The 26,115-nt window shown below is 39.2% G+C and overlaps 1 protein-coding gene across 1 annotated transcript; it reads right to left on the reverse strand.

Annotated features, from left to right (window-relative positions):
• Positions 1 to 7,220: 7,220 nt before the first annotated feature.
• On the reverse strand, positions 7,221 to 26,050 carry gsk3ab (glycogen synthase kinase 3 alpha b). Its single transcript, XM_038711035.1, has 11 exons — positions 25,950 to 26,050; positions 25,659 to 25,844; positions 18,223 to 18,410; positions 17,850 to 17,933; positions 16,177 to 16,287; positions 13,657 to 13,787; positions 13,159 to 13,363; positions 12,626 to 12,721; positions 11,613 to 11,799; positions 11,362 to 11,439; positions 7,221 to 10,067 (listed from the first exon to the last, which is right to left on the reverse strand). Exons 2-11 carry the CDS (start codon positions 25,831 to 25,833, stop codon positions 10,000 to 10,002), a joined length of 1,323 nt encoding a protein of 440 aa, XP_038566963.1. The 5' UTR covers positions 25,834 to 25,844; positions 25,950 to 26,050; the 3' UTR covers positions 7,221 to 9,999.
• Positions 26,051 to 26,115: the final 65 nt, after the last annotated feature.

A 26,115-nucleotide genomic window follows, 5' to 3' on the forward strand; every position in this document is an offset into this window, starting at 1 on the left:
ACTTTTTATGCTTATAGTCAAGCCAAAAACTGAAAAGAGGTACTAAAAGCACACGATGACAGTGTGACACAGTTGATAACTCAGGGAAAAGCAAGTAAGAGAACGCTCAGTTGGATAAAATGCTATTTGTACAAAATGGCTTATAAGAAATGTGTTAAGTTCATAAAGTTGTGTTAGTAAAATCAATACATTTTCTTTTCTTGTTCAGATTGTTTAAATTGGATCCCATATGTCCAAAATGCTGATGTCAAAATAGGTATATAGCCTTTTAAGGCCTAGTTTACACAAAGCTAGGACATACAGGCTCTAAACCAGAAAATCAACTTCTAGTCAGTTAATGTTTCCCCTTCCCTGTCTCAAACCAGAATAGTTTTTTTTCTCTTTGCAAATTGAGTTGCAAAGGAGGAAGAGCAAAGAGACGCTAGACTAAGGTTATACATGCATAGGCAAAAGTTAATTCACAAGAGCCTAAAATGGTGTCACAAGCATTTGTTTAAGCTTATTTACAAATGAAGCCTTATTGACTAGGCAGCAATACGTTCCAGACAAACAACATAAGATAGATAACACAGAAAAGTGACAATAAAATCAACTTCAAGTACAATCATGAATATTTACTTAAAACCACCTAAGTGCTGTTACTGCTGGTTTTGGTTGTTGGCAGCTATTTGTGGGTAAGCTACATAACCTTAAATACAGCACACCTCCAGTAATGGTTAATTTAAGCTGACCTTTGCCTTTAGTTAACACAGTGCAGTATTGAAAGCTTCAGTATTGTGGATGTGGTAATAATGCCTTTGATTATAGTACGTCAGATAGAAAATGGGCCTATTTGTACAATTTGTGAAAATTCAGATTGTTATTTTAAGCCACACAGAATGCCACATAAACTGTTATATAAGATATTAGTTTCAGAATTGTTTTACTACGTGGTGACACAACATTCTGAGTTTGTTACTGCAGCTCCTCAGGGATTAATTACTGACTTTTTTCAACTTTATTATGCAGTGGCAGCAATAACTGTCTCATGTGATGTCAACTGCACTTGATTACAGAGGTTTATAAAATCTACACAATCCACATTTACGCTGCTCAGAGTAAGTACAGCCAGTTGCATCAAGTATTAAGTCAGTGAAAGTATAGACTAGCCCACTCCACTCATTTCCCAGAATTACACAGTGCCCCGATTTGCCCCGTTAGCTGATTGGGAAGATGAGCAGCTCCTCCAGACTGCTTAACCTGACTCCAAATGGTATTAAAGAGCAGGCCGGGCGCTCAGCCAGAGGGGCCAGGGCCACTCAGGATCCACAGAAACTGTGCAATCTGCTCGACACACTGCAGAATAACGTTATTCAACCTTGACATATCATATCACCCAGACTTAGGAGCCATGTTTTTCATTAAAGGCTATGGTTCAGAGACTGTAGGTCCCAGGAGAAAGAGGCTGTCTTTGTTACGCAGTGCTGATTGTTCAGCATCCCCACACATGTACCTTCTTCATCATTTTCTTCCTCATCTCTTGTTGTGTAGTTTTCACTGTGTCTCTAGCTTGAGGCTTGTGAGCGCAGCTGGTGTTGCACTCCTGCAGTAATAGGCTAATAAGAATGTGCTTTTCTCTAACAGCAGGATACAAACACTATTTGACATGATATCTGATATAAACATTGATAAGAGAATTTTATGGATTTTTGGTTGAAATTAAATAACAGAATGGGATGCAATTTTGGGAGGGGTCATTCATAAGTATAAATCTGTATCTGTTAGGAATGGAGTTGTTGGGTGTACATTTTATTGTGTTTATTATGTCTTTTTTATACCCAACAAGGTACCAAACAGATACACAGTTCTCCACTCTGGGGACATCTGCCTGTCAGTCAGTCAGTCAGTCACTCCACCAATTTAGTCCAGATTGAAATATCTCAACTACTGGATGGCTTTCTAAGTAATGGCGTACATTCATGGTTACCAAAGCTTTAATCCTCATTACTTTGGTGATCCACTGATTTTACTGTTGCGTCACCATCAGGCCAAAATTGCAATTTGTCTCATACTTTAGTTTATATAAGTTACTGCAGAACTACTGACAGCTGTGCTTTGTGTTTAGTGCTAATTAGCAAGTGCTAAACAAGATTGAAACTAAGATGGTGAACATTATATCTGCTGACCATCAGCGTGTTAGCTTTGTTATTACCTGCATGTTAACATGCTGATACAGTTGATGTAGTTCAAAGCACCATTGTACATAAGTACAGCCTCACGGAGCCGAAAGCTTGGTAGACCCTCATTGTTCTTGTTCACTTTTTTTGTATTTATTAGAGTCAATGAGCTGGATTTGTTCCCCTGCAAAAAAAATGATAACAAACTAATTTCAGGAGTTTTCAAGTGGAGCATTTTCGTAATTATGAGGCTAGAAATAAGGCATGTTCTGTCAGCAAACATTTTTGAAATTACATCTACGTCCAAATTGAGTTTTCACCCATTAGATTATTTTCTGACAACCTTCCATATTACATATCTGATATGATTCATCTCATTTTAATTCTAAGCAAATAACATACACCAAAGTAGAAAGGCACCAAACCCTCATATGCCCTGTTTATGACAGACTTTGTAAATTAATTGAAATCCATGAAACGTATAACAAATCAGAACAAAATACCATCTAAAATTATTAAGGGTATGTCTCAGAATTTATTATCTTACATTAGGGTAAACTGCTGCTCTGGGTGACATTATTAAGATGTCATCTCTTCCCGAGAACACTTTCTTTTCATAACACCTCTAACCCTCTAACCTCTAACATGCACTTCCTGTGCTCTTCTTCTTCTATCCCCTTACAATTCTCTTGTATTGATTGCACTTTTTTGTTAACTCTTACTTTTTTCCCTAGGTATTTACTTTACATGATGATGCCATACGTGCTATTAGTTCTTACTAGAATTTATTGCGGCTCTAACTAGGATGTATTGTCAGTTGTAATTCTCGTGCTGTATTGATGCTTTGTTGATGCTTGTATGTTGTTCCTCAAATGTAAGTCACTTTGGATAAAAGCATCTGCCAAATGAGTAAACATAAATGTAATTGTTAACAATTTGTCAAATGATTTCTAAATTCACAACAGGTTGGCAATATTGTGCTAATGCATTAGTCCCTGTTTACTTAATGTTCTGTCTGGATGTACAGTAGAGGTGTTGTTTTTTAATGTATGTTGTACAGTATATGTTCTGTGTCTGCAACTCGAAACACATGTTGAGCTGTTGTTAATGACGACAGAAAATAAATTGACAGCAACAGTTGTCATTTATGTTAAAATGTCTGTTAAACCGTAACTGCTATATAACTGTGCCTGTAGCGGTTACTACTATCAACAAAATGTTCAGCTTAAATCAGCTGCTAGAATGATTTAAAAAGGCTTTGACGGTATGTTTACTTCTTAATAATCCTACTAATAACAAACATAAGTCACCCAGTATCACAGGATATCTTCTGTCTTGCCAAAGTTTTTCTTCAAAACCAATCACACAGTGCTAAATTTCCCCTCGGGGATCAATAAAGTATTTCTGATTTCTGATTCTGAAAATATCTTTATGAATCCAGACCAACGACTGGGCCTGGTCATACAAGGGCAAAGTAATAATTTATGTGAGCTGAACCTGAGGGGCAGGCTTAAAGGTTCTGCCAGGTGTATAAATATTTTCAACTAAAAACAGAGAAAGACGAAAGATGAAAGTTCACAGACAGCCTGAGACTTCATTAAATCCTGCTCTTCTTTTGTGAACAGTAGATCTGAATGAAACATTTGAGGCGCTCTTGTGTGGGAAAGACTTCCTTGGCCCTTATTAAGCGGCCAAGAAGATATTCAACCGTGTTCGACATGTGTGCTGAAGGTCCTTGAAGTCATGGAACCAAATGAGACTTGAATTCTATGTTATGATCCGATACCTTGAAGCTAAAGTGCGACTGTCTCAAAAAAAAGAGAGATAAAGGTTAAAAGAGAGCATCGCTGAAATACATCACCATAAGACAGTATGAATTCCATTATGTTAATTGTTCACACGTCTGATATTATCAAACTGTCAAAGTGCAAGATTTCATCAGTCAAGGTCAAAAAAAAATTTCACTGACATTTGCAATAGCATGGTTCCCATAACAACTGTCCTGATTTCATCATTTTCCACATGGTTCCTTCCAGAGTTCACTGATCCACCCGACTCCACCGCAGAGCATAACAAGAGCTTCATTTCAATAATCCCTCCGTGAAAAAGTTTAATTCAAAGCTAAAGTAAATCCTATGACTCACACCTGATGTTAAATGTGTGTTATTAACATTTCTTGAAGGAGAAATGGTACATGTATCATTAATAAAAGAAGCCTAGAAACTAAAAAAACAAAAACTGCACTCCAAGAAAAGAAATAGATTTGTTACTGGCTCAGCGCCCACCTTAGCTGAGCACAAACTTAACATTTGCTCTTACCCTCTTCACACTGCTCATCGCGGTGATGCATGACTGAAAACAGATTGCATCCTGGGTTACCAGCAGGAAGAGAAAAATGCGAGATGCATCAGTTGTTTCCACCCTATCTCCTGAAGGATGGCCCAGCTGTATCAGCCAGAATTACACAACAAAATCTCCAGGCCTCCTCACCCCCAACTCACCATCATCTGGCTCACTGCATACATCTTCATTAGCATGTTTCATTACTACTTTATTCTGCAGGCGTGGAAGAGGTACTCAGAACCTTTACTTAAGTAAAAGTACCAATTCAAACCTGTGATAATACTGTTACAAGTCCTGCACTCAAAATATTAGTGAAGTAGAAGTGCAGAAGCAGGGCTGGACTGGGACAAAAAATCGGCCCTGGCATTTTTGGCTGAGCCAGCCCACCAAAATCGGTCGGACACCCCTCACCAATACACCATCGATCCATTTAGGGGGTCAGATTAGGGGTGTGATGAAACACTGAGACGTAACATTTGCACAAGACTGGTGTCCATGACTACAAAACAAGAATATATTTTAATAGACCTACTATTTGGAAAAAAATATTTATAGATAAAATATTTGATTGGGGGGTCTGGGTGTCCTCCCCCTGAAGATTTTTAGCATTAAACACTTAATTTCCTGCATTCTGGAGATATTTCCTGCATCAATTTATGGTGGAAAAGTATTTATTTTTATAAAGGGAAGCACTATATTCAAGTGGCAGGTAACAATTCACAATATATAAATATATAACATATAATGCAGTAATCAGTAGCTTATTATTAATTTTTGCTTAAGTTACTTTTTTTTTTGCATTGCATTGCAGGTTTCAGTATAGAAAATAACCCAATGGGCCGCTGTCCATGCTTTATGGGCCGATCGTTGGCCCGTTTTTTAAAAACAGTTATATAAATGAATAATTCACGTTACACCGGCCCTTAAGGTGCGTTGGCCCACTAGGCATTTGCCCGGTATGCCAGATTATCAGTCCAGCCCTGTGCAGCAGTAATGTCAGTTAATGTTATTTAAAATATCAGTAAATATATAAGTAAAAGCACTTAATATGCAGCAGAATTTTAATGTCATCTATTTGAGGTGGAGCTTAAAACCATTAAAATAGTTTGATGTTCATTTTGGTTTGTTTAATTTACTGTAACAATGCACTGTAGATTATAAAACCATTATAGGCGTTTTAAATTCCTAATCTGAAAGTAGAGCTGCCAAATAAATGTAGTAAAGTAAAAATTAAAATATTTGCCTGAGTATAAAAAAAACATTAAATTGAAATACTCAAGTACAGTTACCTCATAATTATACTTAAGAACACCATGTAAATAAATCTAGTTTGTTACTTTGTACGACTAGTATTCTGTATCGTGGCAAGATTATCCTGCGAGGAGACTCTGGGGCAAAAAGGAGCTGTTTTTCCTCTCATTCTGTGTGCTTTGTGTAGTGTGTTTTTATACTGAAATATTTGGACTTCTGATCAATTGGTGGCCGATACATTATTGGTGGATAATTTAAGAAAATAAATGATAGTTATTGTTCTGATGATGTCACCCAAAACTCCATTCTTAACCGTTTCATAGTTAGTAAACACCAGTGGTGGAAAATAACTAAGTGCAAGACCATTTCCTGCTACATGAAACTTACATTCCACTATATTTCAGGACAATAGTGTACATTTTACTGCACATTTATCAGACATGTAAAACCATATGATATGAAGAGTTAGCATTTCCACCAAAGAGGCATTTCCCATCTAAACGTCCAAGATGGTTTTATTTTAAATAAGTGTTTCAGGCCCAAAGATGTCACATAATCCAATATTTTACAATACAAGCAAGGATTAGAGAAGTCAAAAGAATGAATACCACTTTAAGCAGAACTTAAATCTCCCATTAATCATCCTGTTAATCGTCTCATGACTCCCCCAGATGTATACCTTGTAGGAAGGATTGGACTAGTAAAATGCTAATTACACATTGACGCATCCGTAAACAAAATAATAATGTTATATATCTCTATATCTCTATCAATTACAAGGGGCCATTTAGTACTTTTACTTGTTTCTTTAAGTACATTTTGATGATAATTCTTCTATACTCTCTCTGGTACTAAAGAAACCAGAGATTGGCAGAACTGAAAATAAACTTACTTTTTCTGTCCTCTTCGCATTTTTACAATTGCATCGGTCACAACAAACAGATAATCTGTTATCATGATTGGCCCTAAAATTCCAGAGCGGTGCATGCTCAGATGATTACTACTTAGTCCTAGAAATATTAACCGGTGATTTGACAAAAAAGCATTAACCTGGGAATATAACATAAGCACAAAACAGAAACCATGAACGTCATGAAATTACAATTTAATGCAGGGAACCTCTTTAAGACAAGGCCTCATTATCAGCTACTAAAGGAGGACCAACCTTAAGCCCAACACATACCAGTTCATATTGTTCTTATTGGCAGCTTCCATGCAAATTATCAATTCAATTAGGTCAAGCCTGCCACTTTGCCCAGTTGGTAATCTGGCCTTGTGGTGCACAGAAGGACTTCAACTAGCATTGGGGAGACTTGACTTCAAATTACTGATGTTCTTTCTATACACAGGACAAGAAATCAAAGAAACTAATAAACATGCCGTTTTAATGTCATTGTCACTTGCATCCCCACTGTGATCATGTAAACATGGCTCGCTTATTCAAGTATAATTAAATCAAGTGAGACAGGAACAGTTTCATCACTTTATTAATGAGTTTAATTATTTATACCAACAAACAAAAACTGTCTCTCTCCCACCATCCCTCTCTCTTCATCATCTCCTTAATCCAACCGTTCTGTTCCCAACCATGAGATTCTACCCTCAGACAAGGCTGATAAAAGAGCAGGCTCACAGCAAATTAAAAACAAAGTGTGACAGATCAGAAGGAGGGGGGAAAAAAAACATTAAAATAGCACATTTAGTCAGCTCTTCATTTAGGAAGGAGTCAGGAGTACAGAGAACAATGTCCATGGTCTGCCAGCACACATACATTCCCTGCAGCTAAGTTATCTGTGAAGCATACACACTTGTACTAACAGGTCAAACCTGTTAACACTCATACGACACACAGGAAGCGAAAACAGACACGGTCGGACACAGGAGATGATACATGTCAGTGGACAGATTCATTATTTCCCCTCTCCTCCAGACAGACAGACAGACAGACAGACACACCAGGTGATCCCTCCCAACATCGCGACCTCCATAAACCCAGAAGCTTGTAACATTCCCTTCACATTGAAGTTAAATGGAAAACTGGATTTCCACCTGTTGGCTAGCATGTGCCACACACACACACACACACACACACACACACACACACACCGACGTCTGGATTTGAGTACAGTATCTTGGATGTGAAATTGTTTTGCATGTGACATTGCTGGACAAAACATTTGGGAAAACAATAACGACCCAAAAAAACAAACAAACAAACCTTCAATTTTACCACCCGAGTGGAAAATAAAAGATCCCCGTCCCCTTCCAAAAAACACAATACAATAAATAAAACAGTTATGACAACATTTATGGGGGAAAAGGGAAAGTCGTAAAGAGAGAAATGGAGGGAGAGAGAATAAATGAAACATTTTGTTCTGTGTTTCCCCTCCTGAACCAGGGACTGAAATGAAATCGTATTTACAGACTGCGACTGAGGATAAACAGTCCGGCCGCTGTTGAGCCGGTCTACTAGAGAGAAAAAAAAAAAATTACAAGAACAACAATATAATAACAATAATAACAAAAATAACAAAATAAAATAAAAGGTACTTGATATTTACAGTTTAGCAGTGAAAAAAGGAGGAGGAAAGAGGGAAAGAGAAGGCAGAGGGGATGAGGACAAAAAGATATGGAAGGGGAGGCTCCAAAAGCTGTTGGGTTTCAGGGGTTCGAGCATCATTTCTGGTCAGATTATTACTGAGATTAGTGGAAGTAACAGTGTGGTCAACTTGGGCTGAACATGCACATTTGCGTGGTGGAAGAATGAAAACTAGTCCATGCGGACAGCGGCTGCGTACATCATTCAAGATCAGTTCCTAGCATCATCACAGGACAAGAAGAACATGATATGAGTGTCACAGGTAGGCTGTTTGGGAAGGGGCAGAGAGGGTTTTAAACAAATCTCTCACAAACCAAAGACAATTCATTCATACTCCTCCCCCTGCACAAACAATAACTGTGTATACTATCTGAAATGACAATGACGAGCCAGGTGAGCAGTGAAAGCGGCCAGTAGTCTCTCTGTGCCCTCTGCACCTGATGTCACCATAATAAAGCTAATATGAAACCTAACACCGCAAAGTGACATAATTAGTGAGGGGACTATGCACCCTACAGTGCTGGGCAGCTGTGTTTATGAGACACATTGAGGCTTCTGGATAAGATGCAACTGGAGACCCAAACCAACGGCTCCCTCTGTGTGAAGTTATATTAACAGCTGGACAGGACACGTAACTCGCCCCTTTGCTTCCCCTCTACTCCCTTTGGAGATGTGCAATACTCACTTGAAAATTAATTAACATGAAACGCTTGGTTTCCAGCTTAACCAATGAAAACAAGAGCTTATACTGAAGAAACTGAAGATGTGCACTCTGCTCGTATAAAGCTCCCTCGCATTCACATAAAAGGCAGTTGAGGAGCTAATATTCAAAAAGGAACTGTAAAGACAGGCTGTGGTGCCCCCCTTTGTAATAAAATTTAAAACCACCTCTTATCTAAAATGACAATGAAAAATCAGCCAATATGTTCTGTCTGGTATCAAACTGGGAGATTTTAAAAAAGTCTTCACATTTGTTCACCATTGGGCTGGGTGAACTGACAATACTTGAGTATGAGTTCAGGGTAGAAAATGACAAAAGACACCAGTCTAAACAGTGTGTTGTACGATCAAACACTGTGTTGTACAAGTGTGCCATTTTTGACCCTTCTAAGGATGATTGTCAATATTCGTCAGGCCTTAGACGTGGCCCTCATTCTCAACTCTGTAGCCAATCAGGACCCCCATTCAATGGCACCACGGCCACACATAAAATTAGCTAATGCAAATAAAATGAACATAAAAGAGGGATAAAAGTCAACTGTAGATTATAATACAGAAAATCCACATAACATGTACAACCCCCCTCCTCATCTCCAAACTTCCTACGCAACCAAATAAAGTTTCTTTATTTAACAGGCCAGACAAGGGCCACATGGACTGCAGCTTAAAGTTAGCCCAAGCTTGGCTACCTAAATGTCCCTAAAACAACCCCACTCCCTCCCTGAAGCTAACACACACAGAAATCGCTTTCTATTGAAAATGGTTAAAAATCAGGGATAACAGCAACGCTGTGTTTGTGTGGGTGTGTATAGTTATTCCTTTTCTATCTTAAGAGTTTGGAGCCAGGAGGAAGGTTGAGAGGGAGAAGAGCAGAGGAGAGAAAAGGAAAAGGGGGAAGACTAAAAGAAAGGATGACAGAGGGATGGATGCTCAGGTGCTGTTGTTGATGGACCCAGGTGCTGAGCTGGGCTGGGCGGAACTGTCTGACACACTGCCCTCTGCAGGGAGAGAGAGGGAGAGCACACTGGTTACCACCACCAAGATTATCTCACAGAAAGAATTCACAGACATATCCTGCTCTAAAAGCAGAGTTTCAAAATGGGTCAGAGTTCAGACTGTGGTAATTCTTAGTTTTTGGTCAGGGTTATATAGGCCAGAAATTAACCATGTTGGCAAAAGACACTACTTTTTAACTGTTAGCTGAGTATCATTGGACAATCCAAATTGAGTGTTACTTGCAATTAGGGTTCAAACCGCAAAGCAGTAAAACCCTATTGAGCTTTTGTTGGTTTATTATCATCACCACCATCGGCTCAAGTTGCTGTTAACGTGGAATGAGCTGGAAATGATGTGCAAGTTCTTCCACAGAAATATGAGCCCAATCGGCTTTCATGGTGGCGCTCTAATTAAGGCCCAAAAATGAAATTTTGGAAAGGATCTCATGTCACTTGAAATTTATCAAACAAGTCTAGCTCAATATGCTCTACAAAATAGCCTCTTGGACACTAAATGTCAGTCATGATGGACTTTTGGATGTGAAAAAGAGTACAATGAACTTTTTGGATTTTGAAGCACTGCAGGAAATGAGCAAGATTGGATGAAAAAAACATGGCCGCCATCAACCAAAATATCTTTGCAGGGCAGGGCTTAGCAGGAAATTGGCCATAACTCAATAATGATATCTCCAATCATCATAAATCTTAAAAGATATCATCAGTCTGTGTTTGAGAAAACCACACATGCCAAAACCGTGTACCTCAAAATCCAGAGGACAGCAATTTCACCAATTTTGGTATGCATGCTCTAAGGGCCAAGTATCTAAAAAATCTGAAGTGCCATATTGACTGGTGCAAGTCGGCGTGGCCTATCACATATTTGCTCATTACTCAAGATGCCTTTGAACAATCCTGACTGACTCACACCATCTCCTCAAGATACACAGTTTCAATAAAATCCAATGAAGGGAGGACGAAGGGCAGAACTTTGAGTGTGCATAAAATACAATGAAGAAAAAAAAGTGTGTGATTGGGCTCACTCTTTCAAAGAGAACTAAACCAGTTAAAGTGGCTTTGCTCGGCTTTGAAGCTTGAAACCTGTTTGTTGCTGCTCACGGCTTCAATTTTGGGTAATTGAGATGCTTCATTCAGTTGAGCAAAAAAGGGTTTGAACCCAAAATTGCCACTTGTGACTATATTTATTTTGTAAATTCATTCCAAATCAAAAACTATAAATACATGCAGAATGTATAAATAAAAGCCCAGCATCAAAAACATTTTATGTTGTGACACATACCATGTGAGGCAGGCGATGTCTGTGCACGAGCGTGAGGAGGAATGAGTGTGGAGTTCAACTGGGGCTGGATAGACAGCTCTGAAGGAGCAGAAAAGGCAAACAAATGTTTAATCACTCATAAAATACCTTCATTGCAATGACATGCCAAACCATGAGCAACAAATTGAAGGTCATCAGAGGTCAAATACAAGAAACCTATAGTGGAGCAAAAAAAAAAAGAATGAATGATGATGGTGGGCAGGTAAACTGACCGATGGGACTGAAGTTGAAGAGGAGGGGCAGTTCTCGTCCACTGGGCAGGCGGGTGTTGGGCTGGCGCAGCTCATCAAAGAAGGCGTGCGCACATGCCTCCAGGGGAGACAGCCTGGTCACCGGCGTGTATTCCAGCAGTCGAGAGCAGAGGGCGATGGCCTCTGGTGGGGTACGAGGCTTAAACACCTGACAGAAGAGAGAAATTTAGGGTTCTGTATTAACATACTCCGTGTGACCATGGCAACCATAGAAACTACAGGGAGGGATAAGATACAGGAGCTGATTTTCCTGTATCCAAGTCCCCCGAATAATACACCAGCAGAGAACAGCCAGATCAATAAGGAGAAACATATAGGAGATATTGCTCCAAAGTGTTTGTTGTTTCATAGTCTGATTATCCAGTCTGGGACAATAAGCAATATTTATGATAATAGTTAGCAAAACTTGGCATCATATTGCTAATAATTTCCTCTATACCCCACTTTATTTAGCTGCGTGATTAGTTTATACAGGTGCATCAAAACATTTGAATATTGTGGAAAGGCACATTGTGAGCACCAGAAGCAGACAGAGATTAAAAAGATCAGGTGTTTTGAGTAAATGAGCTGGTTAGAACTCTTCTCAGGTCGACAATTATGCAAAAGATACGCATTTTGAGATACCAGAGTTTTCATTTTTCATGAGCTGTAATCGTCTCTTAATTAATCATCTAGATTAAAAACAAAAAAAAAAGGGCTTAAAATATTTTACTTTATGTGTAATGAATCTAGAAAATATATAAGAATATACAAATATATAAAAGAAAGAAAGAAGTATGGACTACTTTTCTAATCTGAAAACAGACTAGTCTATTTCTATGTTGACGTAAACCATCAAATTCCAATTTCTTATTTTGGTGTTTTCTTGTCCCATAAAGGGCAAAAAAAAAAAAAATCATATAAACTCTAAAACCTCATACTGATGTGTGGATAACGGCTATCCAGTATTATATTCTCCAGTAGTGTGAACATACCTTTGTCCAAGGGTGTGCTTTGATCTGTGGGAATTTGAACTCTGTGTAGTTAGGGTTCATCTCCCTGATCTGCTCCCTTGTTGGTGTCCCCAGAACCTGACAAACAAGGCAAGTGTGAAAAGTTAATATTCATTAATATTAATCACAATCATTGGTGTATCCTGCAAAATGTGGAGGAAGGATTATCAGTGTGGATGATAACATAAATACCCTTTGTTATATTAAGTGTACAGCTTGCATTTTCCTTCTGGATATACTGTTCTTCAGTTAATAATATCTGTATTTTAAAATACTATATTTAATTTAAGTACACATGCATTGACTGGTGAGGTAGAACGTAGCATAAACTTTGCTTACATGAACCAATCAATCAATGGATGTGTCTTTTTCCCTAGTTCTTATAAACGCAGAACAGTTTCTTAATACCCAAAGCCTATACTGACAGTAGTTTCAATTCCAAACTATCTCTTTTCATCTAGCAGCTTGTGCCATCAGTTGGCTTTCAGCCACTGTCTGTAGTACCCCTACTGTACCTTGATGATCTCTACTAGCTGGTCCACACCACTGTCCCCGGGGAAGATGGGCTGGCCTAGCAGCAGCTCAGCCAGCACACAGCCGGCTGACCAGATGTCAATGTTGGACGTGTAGTCGGTGGCACCAAAGATGAGCTCCGGGGCACGATAGTACCGTGAGCAGATATAGGACACATTCGGCTCCCCCCGAACTAGCTGCTTTGCACTAGGAGATGGTAGAAGCAAGACAAGGCAGAAACAAACAGTTGAGGAGGGCAGTGCCATTCAACATGACACTTTCATTTCTGTGTGTTTGTTTTCATGAAACCACAGCATGTTAGCTACCAAGACAGAGAGGTAAGAAGACATATGACAGATCAACACAGGGACAGTCAAAGACTGAGAAAGAGATGGCTACACAAACAGACAGCCAACTAAACACGCACGCTGAGACACAGACATTCACCACAATGGAAAGAATGATAGACAGAGACGTCCAGAGGCAGCTTTGATACTGACCTGCCAAAGTCACAGAGTTTGAGGATGGCAGTCTCTGGGTCCACCAGGAGGTTCTGGGGCTTGATGTCTCGGTGACACACGCCCTGGGAATGGATATAAGCCAGACTGCGGAACAGCTGGTACATGTACACCTGAGGGGCGACAGAAGGGGTTGGCATAATGCCCAACAGTGTATAACAACTTAGACAGAATCATACAGATATTCCAAGAAGAAAGCAAAACAACATTTCAGGACACCAAACTTCACTAATGTCACGTCTTTTCTTTGTTCTCATGTTTAGTCAGGTGATTTATGGCTAACGGGGAGGTGTCTAGCTCAGTGCTCAATCAGGGTTTCTGCAGGGTTAGGGTTATTTTTTCAGTACTTCCTAGTAGTATATAATGTCTGGTTGTTACAGGTCTGATGATAATGACAGAAACCCCAAAACAGAAGGATTTATCAGCCTCTTGCGAGTACAGTCCGCTATCGCAACATTCCCACTTTTAGTTTATAGATGTATAGTGTCTCCTGACGGGCTGCAACTGGACACAACAACATTTTATAACTAACATTACTGGCTACAGCAGGCAAAAGAAAATATTTCAGATTTACGTAAATTAAATAGAAGACTTTTTAATAGTGTGTTTAGAAAGTGAATTCAATATTTTTTTACCCTGTCCATGAATTGCATTGTATAAATTCAGACATTATAATGTATACGATCCAGAAATTAAAATTTCATTGTCATTTAAACTGGCACACAGTACGTGTGACCTTAGCCGACCCAGCTATGGCAGTGGTTCCTAGCCTGGGAGTCGAGATCCTCCACTAGATCAAAAGATAAATCTGAGAGGTTGTAAGATACTTTTTCGTACAGAAGAGAAGAAAAATATTGTTCTGCTGCAAAAATATAGATTTGTTTTTCAGAGTTTTCTTTAACCTTAGCTAAATTCTTGCAAAAAAATGTTTAAGGAGGCAATCAATTTTAATCTCACAATTTGTAAACTAGACATACATAGATGTGTGTGTGCATAGATTTTCACTTCTACATGTGCCTTAATTTTGTTTGTGGGTACACTATGCAAGCAGCTTTGTAGCATCTGATGAGGCGCTTCTATAACACAACGATGAAAAAAATTCTCTAGGGGTTATATGAGGATGGTTACAATCCTTATCCAACTCCTATTTGTCTACACATCCTAGGTCAATGATGTCATCCTTGAATAAAAATTACTCACACAGTTAAGTCTGCACCCATTTAATGCGTTTGTGGAATGCAGGCAGTAAGCATCTTAATATGACAAATCACTGTCATCATCACCATTATCGTCATTATTACCCCCATGATGCAGTGACAGCAGGCCGGCCACAGATTACAAAATGATTACAGACAAGATGACTGAGAGATGATGGTTAAAAAGGGGGCAGAGAGAGTGAAGAGGAAAACAATGAGAGACGTGGCGAAAAACATGAGACCCAGGGGAGAGGGAGGGGGAGAAGACGACCCCGTACATGCTGTGATAGAAGTGTGTCGCTGGAGGATGGAGGGATGAAGGAGGAGAGAGAAAGCAAGAGAGATCAGTATGCATCTCAAAGCCACATGGGAAGCTGAGGTAGGGAAATGGGCCATGAGACAGCAATAATGTCCTCTCTGCTGCTACAAACACAGTAAACACACAAACACTCTCTAAAACGAGCACCCTTTTAAACAGAGAACCAAGTGTATTGCAAACAGATTCATTCCCAGGGGACCATCTTTCCCTTTATGTTTTCATAATCCTTGAACAGTGAGCTGCATGTGGAAAACAAAACCGGAAAATACCTACTGTTTATTACTTCCACAGGCAATTACTGAACAAAATGTTACTTTCAGTTTCCACGAGTTTCTTTTAAAAATGCTAAATAACTGATGAAATACTATTCAAAAGACTGGGATGAAATATTTAAATGTAATCTCTTATTATTTGACACAGAGAGATAATGACCTAGCATGGAAACCAGTCATTAAAAATCAAAAAGTACAAAATCAGACCTATTCATCCAAGTGAATATATGATCCATATTCCTTGTCAGAGTTGCAGATTGTGTCTTAAAGTCTCATCTTTTTAGAATTAAATATTTACAGTAGTATAATTCAAACCTCGAAAGCACCAAGAGCAGAAATTTCTACCAAAGATGGACAATTCTCCAATGTGTAAAGCAGCTGCCTTCCTAACTGATCGTACTGTCAAAAATTAACGAATGCAGATTTACAAGTTAGAGCCAAAATTCATTCCAGATGCATTAATCCCACACCACCACCTAAATGTACTCAGAATTTATGTCCCTTCTCAGAATTTTTAAGATGAACTGACAGAAGTGAAAACATAACATCTGCAAACATCTGGACTACAGGTTTGTCTGTAGTCAGAAAGACCAGATACACCTTTCATTTATGGTACATGAAAAGAAGAATGAATTAACCTTATGATGCCTTTAGTCGCATGGTGAAAGCAGTAAGGGCAAAATGCCCAGGAGCACATCCAGCGTTATCTACCCACCTTAACATAGATGATAGGGATGGTGGTCTTGGCCTTGTTGAAGTGCCGAGCCACCCTGTACACTGTCTCAGGAACGTAGTCCAGCACCAGATTCAAATACACCTCATCTTTCTGGAATGAGGGGAAAACAGGTAAGAGGACTGCAATAATTAGGGGTGGAAAGTGACATCTACTACTACTGTAAATCGGATGTTATGACAACAATCCAATCTAAAATAATATATTGGACTTCACATGGGGTGAGTAAGTTAACAATTATAATTAGTTATAATTATTCTAGGTGACTGACAATAAGATAAGTTAAACATTTATGCTTTGCACTTAACATCTCACATGAATACTTGGCTGCAAGCAATGATTACAATGATTACATTTCGTGCAGCTCATTGCCACAATATTTACACTTTATAAGTAATAACACATCTATCATCACAAGTGTAAATAATTGATTAGCCATAGTAAATACTGTTAGAGCACATTGCAGTGTAAACAATGTTTGACTCAAATTTGAATATTTGAGTATTTTAATGCCCTGTGACATCAATGCAATACTTAATTCATTAACTATAAAATCTTTCATTATGAAATATGATACATTAATGTCTACTCTTCAGCGGAGTTAACATACAATGACTTATATGGGGATTCTTTATGGAAATACTGTGCTATGCATGCTGTGCCACAGTATGCATCGTTGCGCATGGCTTATATATAAAAATGCTTTTTGATCTGCTAACAAATATTTTGTTTCTTTAACATACAGTTCAGAGGTTATGGACTAAAACATAAACCTGTTCATCATTCTATATCTCTGGTGTTTGTTAAGGCTTTAGGGTATGTGTGAGAATGCCTATGAAATGTATGGTTCATAACAGCCCTGTATAAAATATTATGTTTTTCATGAGTTTGTATTTTTTAAATGTTGTCTACACAGTTTTGTTGCGTCACATGCCCTCCAAGGCAAATTCTAAAACTGTTTGTTCCTTTAAGTATTCTAAGAATCATAACATTGTCATTTATTAAGGAAAATTTTCAAGTAGAATTACACACATGGTTTTAAGACTAGCAGTGGTGAAATGTAACTTGAATTTTAATTTTAGGCTACTTTGTACATCAATTATAAGAAGGGTTGGATCACTATATAAAGCAGTTACTTTGCAGATTAATATTTACTTACAAAACCTAAATTGATAATAGTTTATAAAATGATGTATTGTTACAGATGAAAGTATCCAATGTGTTAAATCAACTTCCTTTCAATATATTGATATTTCCATATCAACTGGCAAAAAGGATAATTTGATATGTGACCTTGGGGTGAGGTAGTTTTGCCATACTGTTTTCAAGGTCAATGACCTCTGAAGATCAAAATAATATATCTATTTAAAAATATAACACTGACAGGGACCATTTTGCAGAATCATCAGTACATTGCTGCTATGTCGTCAGATGGAGACACATTCAGGGCAAAAGCAAAAACACAATAATAATCTGAGCAATTCAGTATAGGAGTTTGGACTGTTAAAACTTCAAGTAAAGACTTTGAATTTGATGTACAATAAAGATCACCATCAACTTGTCTAAAACCTGTCTATGAATCATCCTGGGTGGGTAGTGCTTCATCTAGAAACTTGATTCCTACCACATAAAATGTCAAGTCAATGCATACACACCTTCTCTCCGCTGGAGTAGAAGAAGTAACGTAGCCTGACTATGTTGCAGTGGTCCAATTTCCTCATAATTTGCAGCTCCCTATTCTACAATGAAGAAAGGAAAAAAGAAAAGGGAGAGACAAGGAAACATTGGGAATTGAGCAAAAATATGACTTTCATAGCAAACTGGCGCACGGTGTTAATTCAGGACAATTTCAGAATATCATCATACTCAAATCCACTGAGTGAATGAGCAATGCTTAGAAAAAAATATACATTAAGTCATCTGCGTCTACCAAAATCCACCACAACATTCTTTGAAGATGCAAAGCTCCTATTTAAAGCATTTCACTTACTGTAATTATCTCAGAGAGTCAGCCTGTCTTAAGCATACCTTAAACCTCTTGTCTTGGAGAACTTTCTTAATCGCCACCATCTCCTGGCTTTCGATGAGGCGAGCCTGGTAGACCACTCCAAAGGAGCCATTTCCTATAACCTTTATGTCTGTGTAAGACACTTCCTGTGGGCGATCAGGGCCCTGGCCGGGTGTGGCTACCACGGTCGTCACTTTGCCGCTGTCTCCTGTGGATGAAAGCACAAATATACCTCGTCAGTAATAAAAATGTAAACATCCAAACATAATGTAATGAAATCATAAATGGCATAACTAGCAGCAATGTTTTTCATGGATACATTGATGTTCTGATATTTGATAAACACACCCACTCCAATACAGCCTTTAAACAAGTGTCCCTAAGAGAGGGAAGCTAAACATCAGAAAGCACTGCGTCCTTCTCTAAATGGTTGTGACCTATGTGGTGGCTCCCCAGACACTCTCCACTGGCTGGTAATGCACTGTTGATACTTATTTCCCACTGCTCCCCTGGGTAAAACTAGCCTAAACCCCTTTCATATTGGAAAAACACAAGTAGTTCAGGTCTACTGAACCAGCGTTCCTTCTGAGTTAAATCAATTCATAAGAGACTTTAGTCAAAGATAAATCCCTTGTCACACAATTACCAGAGACTTGAGTCTACAAGAGTATCCCAGACATATTACCTATGTAATGTAACCTATGATCAAATAAAGAAAACCAGTAAAACGTGTTTGTATTCCTGGCGGCCAGCTTCATTATTTTGCATACCCAATTCCTCCACCTGTGGCAAATTTTTAGAAAGTTGTGAAAGTATTGTTCAAACTCCAGTAACATTAAATTCTCATTCCAACCCTCGTGTGACAAGAGTCACAAAGCCAGGCCAGGTGACGTGCGTTAGCCCGTTCAGATTGCAGGTTTTATCTGCGTCTCTCTGTCGATCTGAATAGATTTTTACTTTCCCAATCACAGATCCAGCCCAGCACCTCTGCAATCTCAATTACCACAATGTCTATATTCCAATATTATAGATATACCCCAGGGATGAGTTGACATAATCCCTGTGTACGAGCCACTTAAGAAAATCGTTGCATTTGGTCATTTTTTTTAATGTAATCATCACACTATGGATGTTCTCTTAGCACTGAAGTGTTACAGGTGGACTAGGCTATAGTTATATGTTTTGCTATTGTTATATGTTTTGCTATTATGCTTTCATTAAGAGCTGAAGTACAGGTAGGTATATTTGCAACATGTGATTGTGGCATACAGATGTTTAGGCATGGTGCTAGGAAAATGTAGAGAAGTCTGCAACACTTAAGACTGATATAGATATAGTGTAAAATTGTGTAAATAGAAACGGGACAAAGTCTGAGACAGACAAAGGAGGAGATGTAACCTTTGGATAAGAAACACCTAGTGACGTTGTGATCTAAACCTACAAATAAAAATAAAATAAACCTACCTCATTCTAAGTTTTCCCTGCCTCCAGGACATGAGTATACTAGTTGAATTCAAAAGAAAGTTGACTTTAATTTAATCGATCATCACCACTCAAAACTAAGACGTTTTTCTCACCAAGTGGCCCTGGAAACATAAATATAGTGGCCCCTACAACCCTGACCACATTATGTCCACATAAGAGGACAAGTGAGATCTCTAGAACTTACCTTAGAGAGGATTTTACAGGACAGAAGAAATACTAGGTGTGTGTTTTAAACTAGTCCAGCAGTGTCACTGTCAGCCTACGTTTGACCTTGTGGAAATCAGGCATAGTGAGATGTTCAAGATATAACTAAAACTGACAGCTCTAGTTTGGGTCAAGTAGCTGCTCAGTGTTTCATGCCCGTGCACGTGTGGGGTCAAGAATGATTTGACAAATTGGGACCAGAAGCAATGATGCTGGGAGGGGAAGAACAGTAGAGAAGAGGCCCCGTTGCCAAAAGGCTTGTCAGAGCCTGTGATAAAATTGCGTGGACAGTAGCACACCCAAAAGTGCTACCATTTCCTGGGCTTGCTCACTTCGCCTGTCTCAACAGGACCCCTCCTGATCTCTAGTAAGTCTCCAAAATGGAGTCAGACAATGAATTTTGGGTTCTCTCACAAACTGACAAATCAAGACAGTAATTTGGCTTCATCACCTGCTATTCCTCCCTCTATGAATACATTTACTTTAACAAAAACATGATTGGATGATTGCGATACCAAAAAAACAACAATTCACTTTCCTACTTTTGCAATTTTCCATGCAAAACCTTTCCACGGTTAGCAGTAAATAGCATATCCACATGATTGGCCTAGATCTGATCTCTACCCTAAGGTCAGCAGGAAATATTCAGCTTTTGAGATCAGTCACTGTGTGGTTTCTGCACATTCCTGTATTCCAGCTACACCATACACTGTTCCTCTGTATTTCCTTTTAGCATCACTTTCATACTCTTTTTAAACAAGTCAAGTCAGAGGGGAGCACATTAAATATGGAGCAGCTGTGGCATTATAGTCCCTTGAATAATGAATGCAAAGATGAGCACTCTGCCCAGCTGTCAGTGAGCAGCTTTGGTTTCTGATACGTCAACGCAAGCCTGATGAGTAAGTGAAAAAGGGTGAGCACAGTGACATTCATTACACCCACACTTATAAGCAATTATCTGTTAGCTAGTTTGTAAGTGAAAAACTCAAGCACATTTTTAAACTTGATAAAATTATCAGCAACTACATGATACATTATTCTATCATTAGTGGCCTTTAGGCATTACAGCAGTACCGTGTTTGACATTGTTTGAGGATGGCTTTACACAGGGTGTGGTGTGGATAAATCACTCGAAAGCTATTGGTGCCTTTTAATCCATATGTCTACATGTTTCCCCTCCTCCACAATAGAAGATGCTTCAATTGACCCGACATCAGAGCCACACTATAGTGTATTTTACAAATAACTTATCAATGGTCTTTACATCTGCCGATCAAAAAAACTACATTGCAGACATTACTATTGTAGTTTATGATCTTGTTTCACGCCACTCAAGATGGCGCTCTTGCAATCTAACTTTTTCTCTTCCGTTACCAATTCATACCTAAACTCAGGATATCTGTCGATGCCATGTGCCGATCCAAAATGGTGCTCTCTTTCTCCTACATTTAAAATCTACTACACTGCGTTGAACTCATTGGGATGATCTTTATGTGATATGAAGTGAGGCCAGAGGTTGCCCTGGCACTAAATAAAAAGTTGGAAGCCCACTAAAACACTTAATTTTATAATGACATTGATAAAGAAAATGTATTTCATGTGGATTGGTCATGTCTTCCTTCAACGATTTGAAGCAAGGGCAGAGGCAACTAGGATTTTAAAGGGTGTGACAGGATGTAACTACACGTAAAAAAACACAGGTCCCAGTAAAATATCTCCATACCTTTGAAATGAGTAACTAGTCGTAGGAATACAAATTTTGAGGTGGAACAACTTTGAAAACAACATGGGTGCCAAGCATAGACTATATTAAAGAAGTAGACATAGTCACAGTGACGTAACCCATTGGTTTGTAAACTGGCTTTGAAGTATCGAATTTGGCATGTTAGCCGTTGCCGTTTTTTTTGGTTTTTTTTTATTTAACCAGAAGTGACCATATTTGGACAACTTGAGGAGAGCTGGGGAGGGAGATGCATTGCCTAACTGGTCGCCATGCTAGTGACTTCTTATTTACAAGGTAGTCGTTCTCTAAAGACCTACGCTTTAATCATGTATTGTAGTCTAAATGGGACCATAATTTACAAAATTGAACATGCTGTACTGAAGAAGAAGGTTTCTCGTGTGTGAAAACACCAGAATGGGAGTGGAGGACCAGCAACGCTTGAGTTATACGGCATGTGCTGTAAACCGTCGGCTACCAAAGTGCTCCTATTATTAAAACCTTTGTGTCCATAGCACCAAGAATTGAAAACTGTCAAGTGTAAATTCCTCAAATTAGACTACTTGCACAATGTAGTGCTACATATAGCCTGTTTTATGAACTGCACGTGTGCTTACTTCCGGTTTACTCCTTACAGTGCCGTTTCATCCTTATTCTAGCCACTTATCACAGTTACTGTTCATTCGGACCAAACACAAAGCAAGGGTTAGGGGCGGGGCAATTACATACAAGGCCAATGCAAAGGTATTCGAGCGAGCTGCAAATTTTAAACTCGAGCAAAAAAGTTCCAAGACGCTGTGTCGCGATAGCCTATCAGCGCCAAGATTGTCCGGACGTCTCCGACGGCTTCAGAGCATTGTTTGGAGAGGACCAGGCAGAGTAGGGGAGTGAATCACTGCTGGCCGACAGACAGCTGCTGAGCTACGTAGACCTGTGGAGAGAGCCAGGGCAGCGCTGGAGCTTTCAGATATATAAAACACCCACAGTTGGATGGATTATCCTCTGACAACTACGCCGTTTACCTGCGGGAAGAGCTCAGAGTTTACTGCTTTTATTAAATTAACTCGTTACTTTAATTTTTGGGATTAAAACAGTGATTTATCTTCACTCACACTTCTCAGCAGCGAGCCACCGTGTGTTTTGCGGTTCCGCTGTTGTTGCTAGTGTCTGTGGGCAGCCAGAGCTCTGTGATATTACTACTTCATACTTATATAAAAACAGGACAAAACTGGACATTACTTGGAGCAAAGGAAAGCGAAGAAGTTGAACTACCTGGTGAGTCCAGAAAATGTGTGTCTGTTACGTGATTCCAGCTATCGTTGTACTTTACTGTGAACAACTTAGCATAGCCCTGCTCAATCCAAACTCCATTCAGAAAACACACATTTTCAAAGTTGTTGTCCTGCTCTCTTGCTAGCAGACGTGACAAAGCATGAATTCACATGTTAAACAAATTGGCATCATGTTGTAGTTATTTTGGCATCATTTTTGATCCGTTTATTGCAACTAAATCACAGCCAAATGTTTACTTTGGGTTTATACCACTGTAGTAATAGCAGGTTGCATTTATTTGCATTATCGCGTTGTTTGAGAGCAGTCCCCTGCAATGAAAGCGGCGCGAGGATTAAATTTGCGTTTGGTCTGAATGCAGTTAGCATTGTACATAATATTTACTTAACCATTTATTGTATATAGTATTTTGATCATTCCAATAGCCTAATCACCTCAGTGTTTTTAGACTGCGAGACAGCTTAGCCAGTCAGTTAGCCTAGCTGGCTACTAAAGTGAAGAAAAGCTTCAAGCTTATGAGGAGGGCCTTCATCTTTACAGAGTTTTGCTCAGTGCCTCTTTTCTCTTCATCGGCTAAGTTTGCTTCTGTGAGCTTTCACAGCCAAGGACAAGAACAAGCTGTGGGCTCACGAAGCCTATTGTTACTCTACACTTCTGTGGTTTATCAGTGAAGTCTCGGTTAGTGACAACGTCGTTGCTGGAGAGCTTCAGGGAAAAGTGGGATATACATCACATTACATTGTCCAAGTAGAGAATAGAAAAAAATCATTGTTTTGGTTTCACTACCAAAACTCGTATGATATTGCAAGTAGCATCAAATCATTTCAATGGATACCAAGACCTTAAGAATCAATTTGTGACTGTTCTAATAACTTTACTTCAGTGATTTGCATGATCACTAAAGGCTTTGATCAGCCAAAATGGCTATATATTTTCTTCTTTCTCCGTCACCTCCTACTCTCAGTGTAGACTTATGTTTTTCAATATTGCTGAAGGCACCGTGTAGTTGTTCCCATTTTTCTGTCTCTGTCATCAGTATAAAGTAGTGATTCAACTATGGCTTGTTAATGCTACCTGTTAATCATAAACAGCTATTCCTTCACTGCTGCACTTAAACCATTGATCAAATCACTGTTACATAGTGCCAAGTTGTCTGACAACAGTAAACAGAGGTTAATAGTGACATGTGTATTGTGTAATTGCAGTATTGGTAAAACAACAGAGAGAAGAGTAAGCAGAAAGTGTTTTTCTAACATTACTGCTACAGAGCAGCATATGGCCACATACTCGGTTTTAATCAGAAATCAGAAATACTTTGATCCCTGAAGGGAAATTCTGTTTTTTCATGCATATTAAAAATCGAGGGCCGAGGCATCTCTGACACAATAACATAATTTCACAGAGTGTAGGAGATTCTGATGATTCTGAGCCACTCTGAAAACTGAGCAAGAAAGTGAGCTTACATTCAAAAGCAATGAATGTGAATGAGTCACCTGATGAAGATCTGCTGATTGGCTGCATGTACTAAGTTCAGCAAAGACCTACTACACAGCAGCTAGAGTCAACTTTGATCTTTGGCTTCCATTAATTTTAATGTTTAGTCATTACACCTGTTCTAATAATCGGTTTTTGATCAAACTTTGTCCTATTTGACACACGATCTGCAATGCTATTTTCTTCTGTCTCTCTCGGAGTCTGTCCTTCTGCACACCTCTGTCCAACCCCACAGATCTTCAGCCAACAACTACCGCTGCATAGCTACATGACCCCTGAGCATTCTGCAAGTTCTTGACATCACACCAACAAAACCAACTGGAGGGACTTTGCTGCACAGGCGTCAAAATGGTGAAGGGAGTAAGCATGTTCAACCATCAGTGTAAGAGCAGACAGCATACTTAAGGGAATAATGGCTTCCTATAAGGTGTAGAGAACTCAGAACTTGTCCTCCACCGGAGGGTTACTAACACAGTTGCACAGGCAATGTGCCAAAAACAGGTTTGCCAAACTGTTTCCTAAATGCTAAGCTAGAATTCTCACTTTCCTGGTGAAAGATGATCTAAGATGGATCTATATACTGGAGCAGCTGCTTAAACGACGCATATATGCTTTCATGTATGCATCCAGGTGAACAGTTAAATATTGTTAAGGTCACCATGCTAGATAAAATGCAGCTGGTACTCAGTAATTTGAGATATTGTCAGTGAAAATATTTTCCATTTCTTCAGGATAACATTAATTACTACGAGAATACTAACAACACTTGTTTGATTAGACCGAACCGAGGACGTCGGCTAAAAACTTAGATCAGATCATTTAAACCTACTCTTTACAAATGTTAGCAAGCTAGCTAGCCTTCACATCTGATTTTAATAATGAATATATTATAGCGTCAGCTAACACCAACTACATGCTTGGGTTACAATGCAATAATAATGGTTAGGTAATGACATAACTTTATTTACCGTCGAAATACAATGGCTTAACAGTTACTTCCAAGCCTGCCAACAGCAGCTAACGATAAAGTTAGCTATGCGATAAAAGCCCTTGATCGCAGTGGTTCCTCAATGAAAAACACCGCTAACGTTAGCAGGTCAGCTAACTTAAGTTAGCTAACAGCAAGTTGTTAGCTGGTTAGCTCCGCGGCAATGATCGACATTAAACCCACTCCGACACATTTCTTCACAAATAACGTTCAACCCGAGCTATTGTAATAACATGAAAGTTTGACTAATGATATAAACATTGAATAATACTCACTAGGCAGTTTCAAATTCCCAAAGCTCGTCGAGGTGCTTCCACTGGCTTGTGAAGCCCCAGTTTTTCCTGTCGAGCTTCCACCGGCTACTGCTGATCCGGCACCGGCTGCAGCGGACCCGGGAGCTCCGGGAGGCTCAGCGAATGAGCTGGTCCTGGGCCGCCCGCTGCCGCTCATATTTGTGTGAACTAAACCCGGGGCAAGGTTGAACGTTATTAGCAGCCAGGCCGGTACAGACTTAAGCTATATAAACGTGTGTTTTAATATTCGATATAAATTTAAACTACACTTACAGCGTTCAATACAGGTTGCCCGTCTCCCCCTTTCTTCCTCTGTAGAACAGTGATGGTGGGGGGACTGGGGAGTTGACGCACAACGACGTAAAGCTCGCAAGGGTGTCTGGGAAAATGAGTTGTTAGTGGCTTCGAGTCAGCGCTATCAAACATTTGACATCGAATT

This window comes from Micropterus salmoides, unplaced genomic scaffold, assembly GCF_014851395.1.
Source record: "Micropterus salmoides isolate LMB-PRFRI ecotype aquatic unplaced genomic scaffold, ASM1485139v1 Ms_hic_scaffold_11, whole genome shotgun sequence".
Classification (NCBI taxonomy): Eukaryota; Metazoa; Chordata; class Actinopteri; order Centrarchiformes; family Centrarchidae; genus Micropterus; species Micropterus salmoides.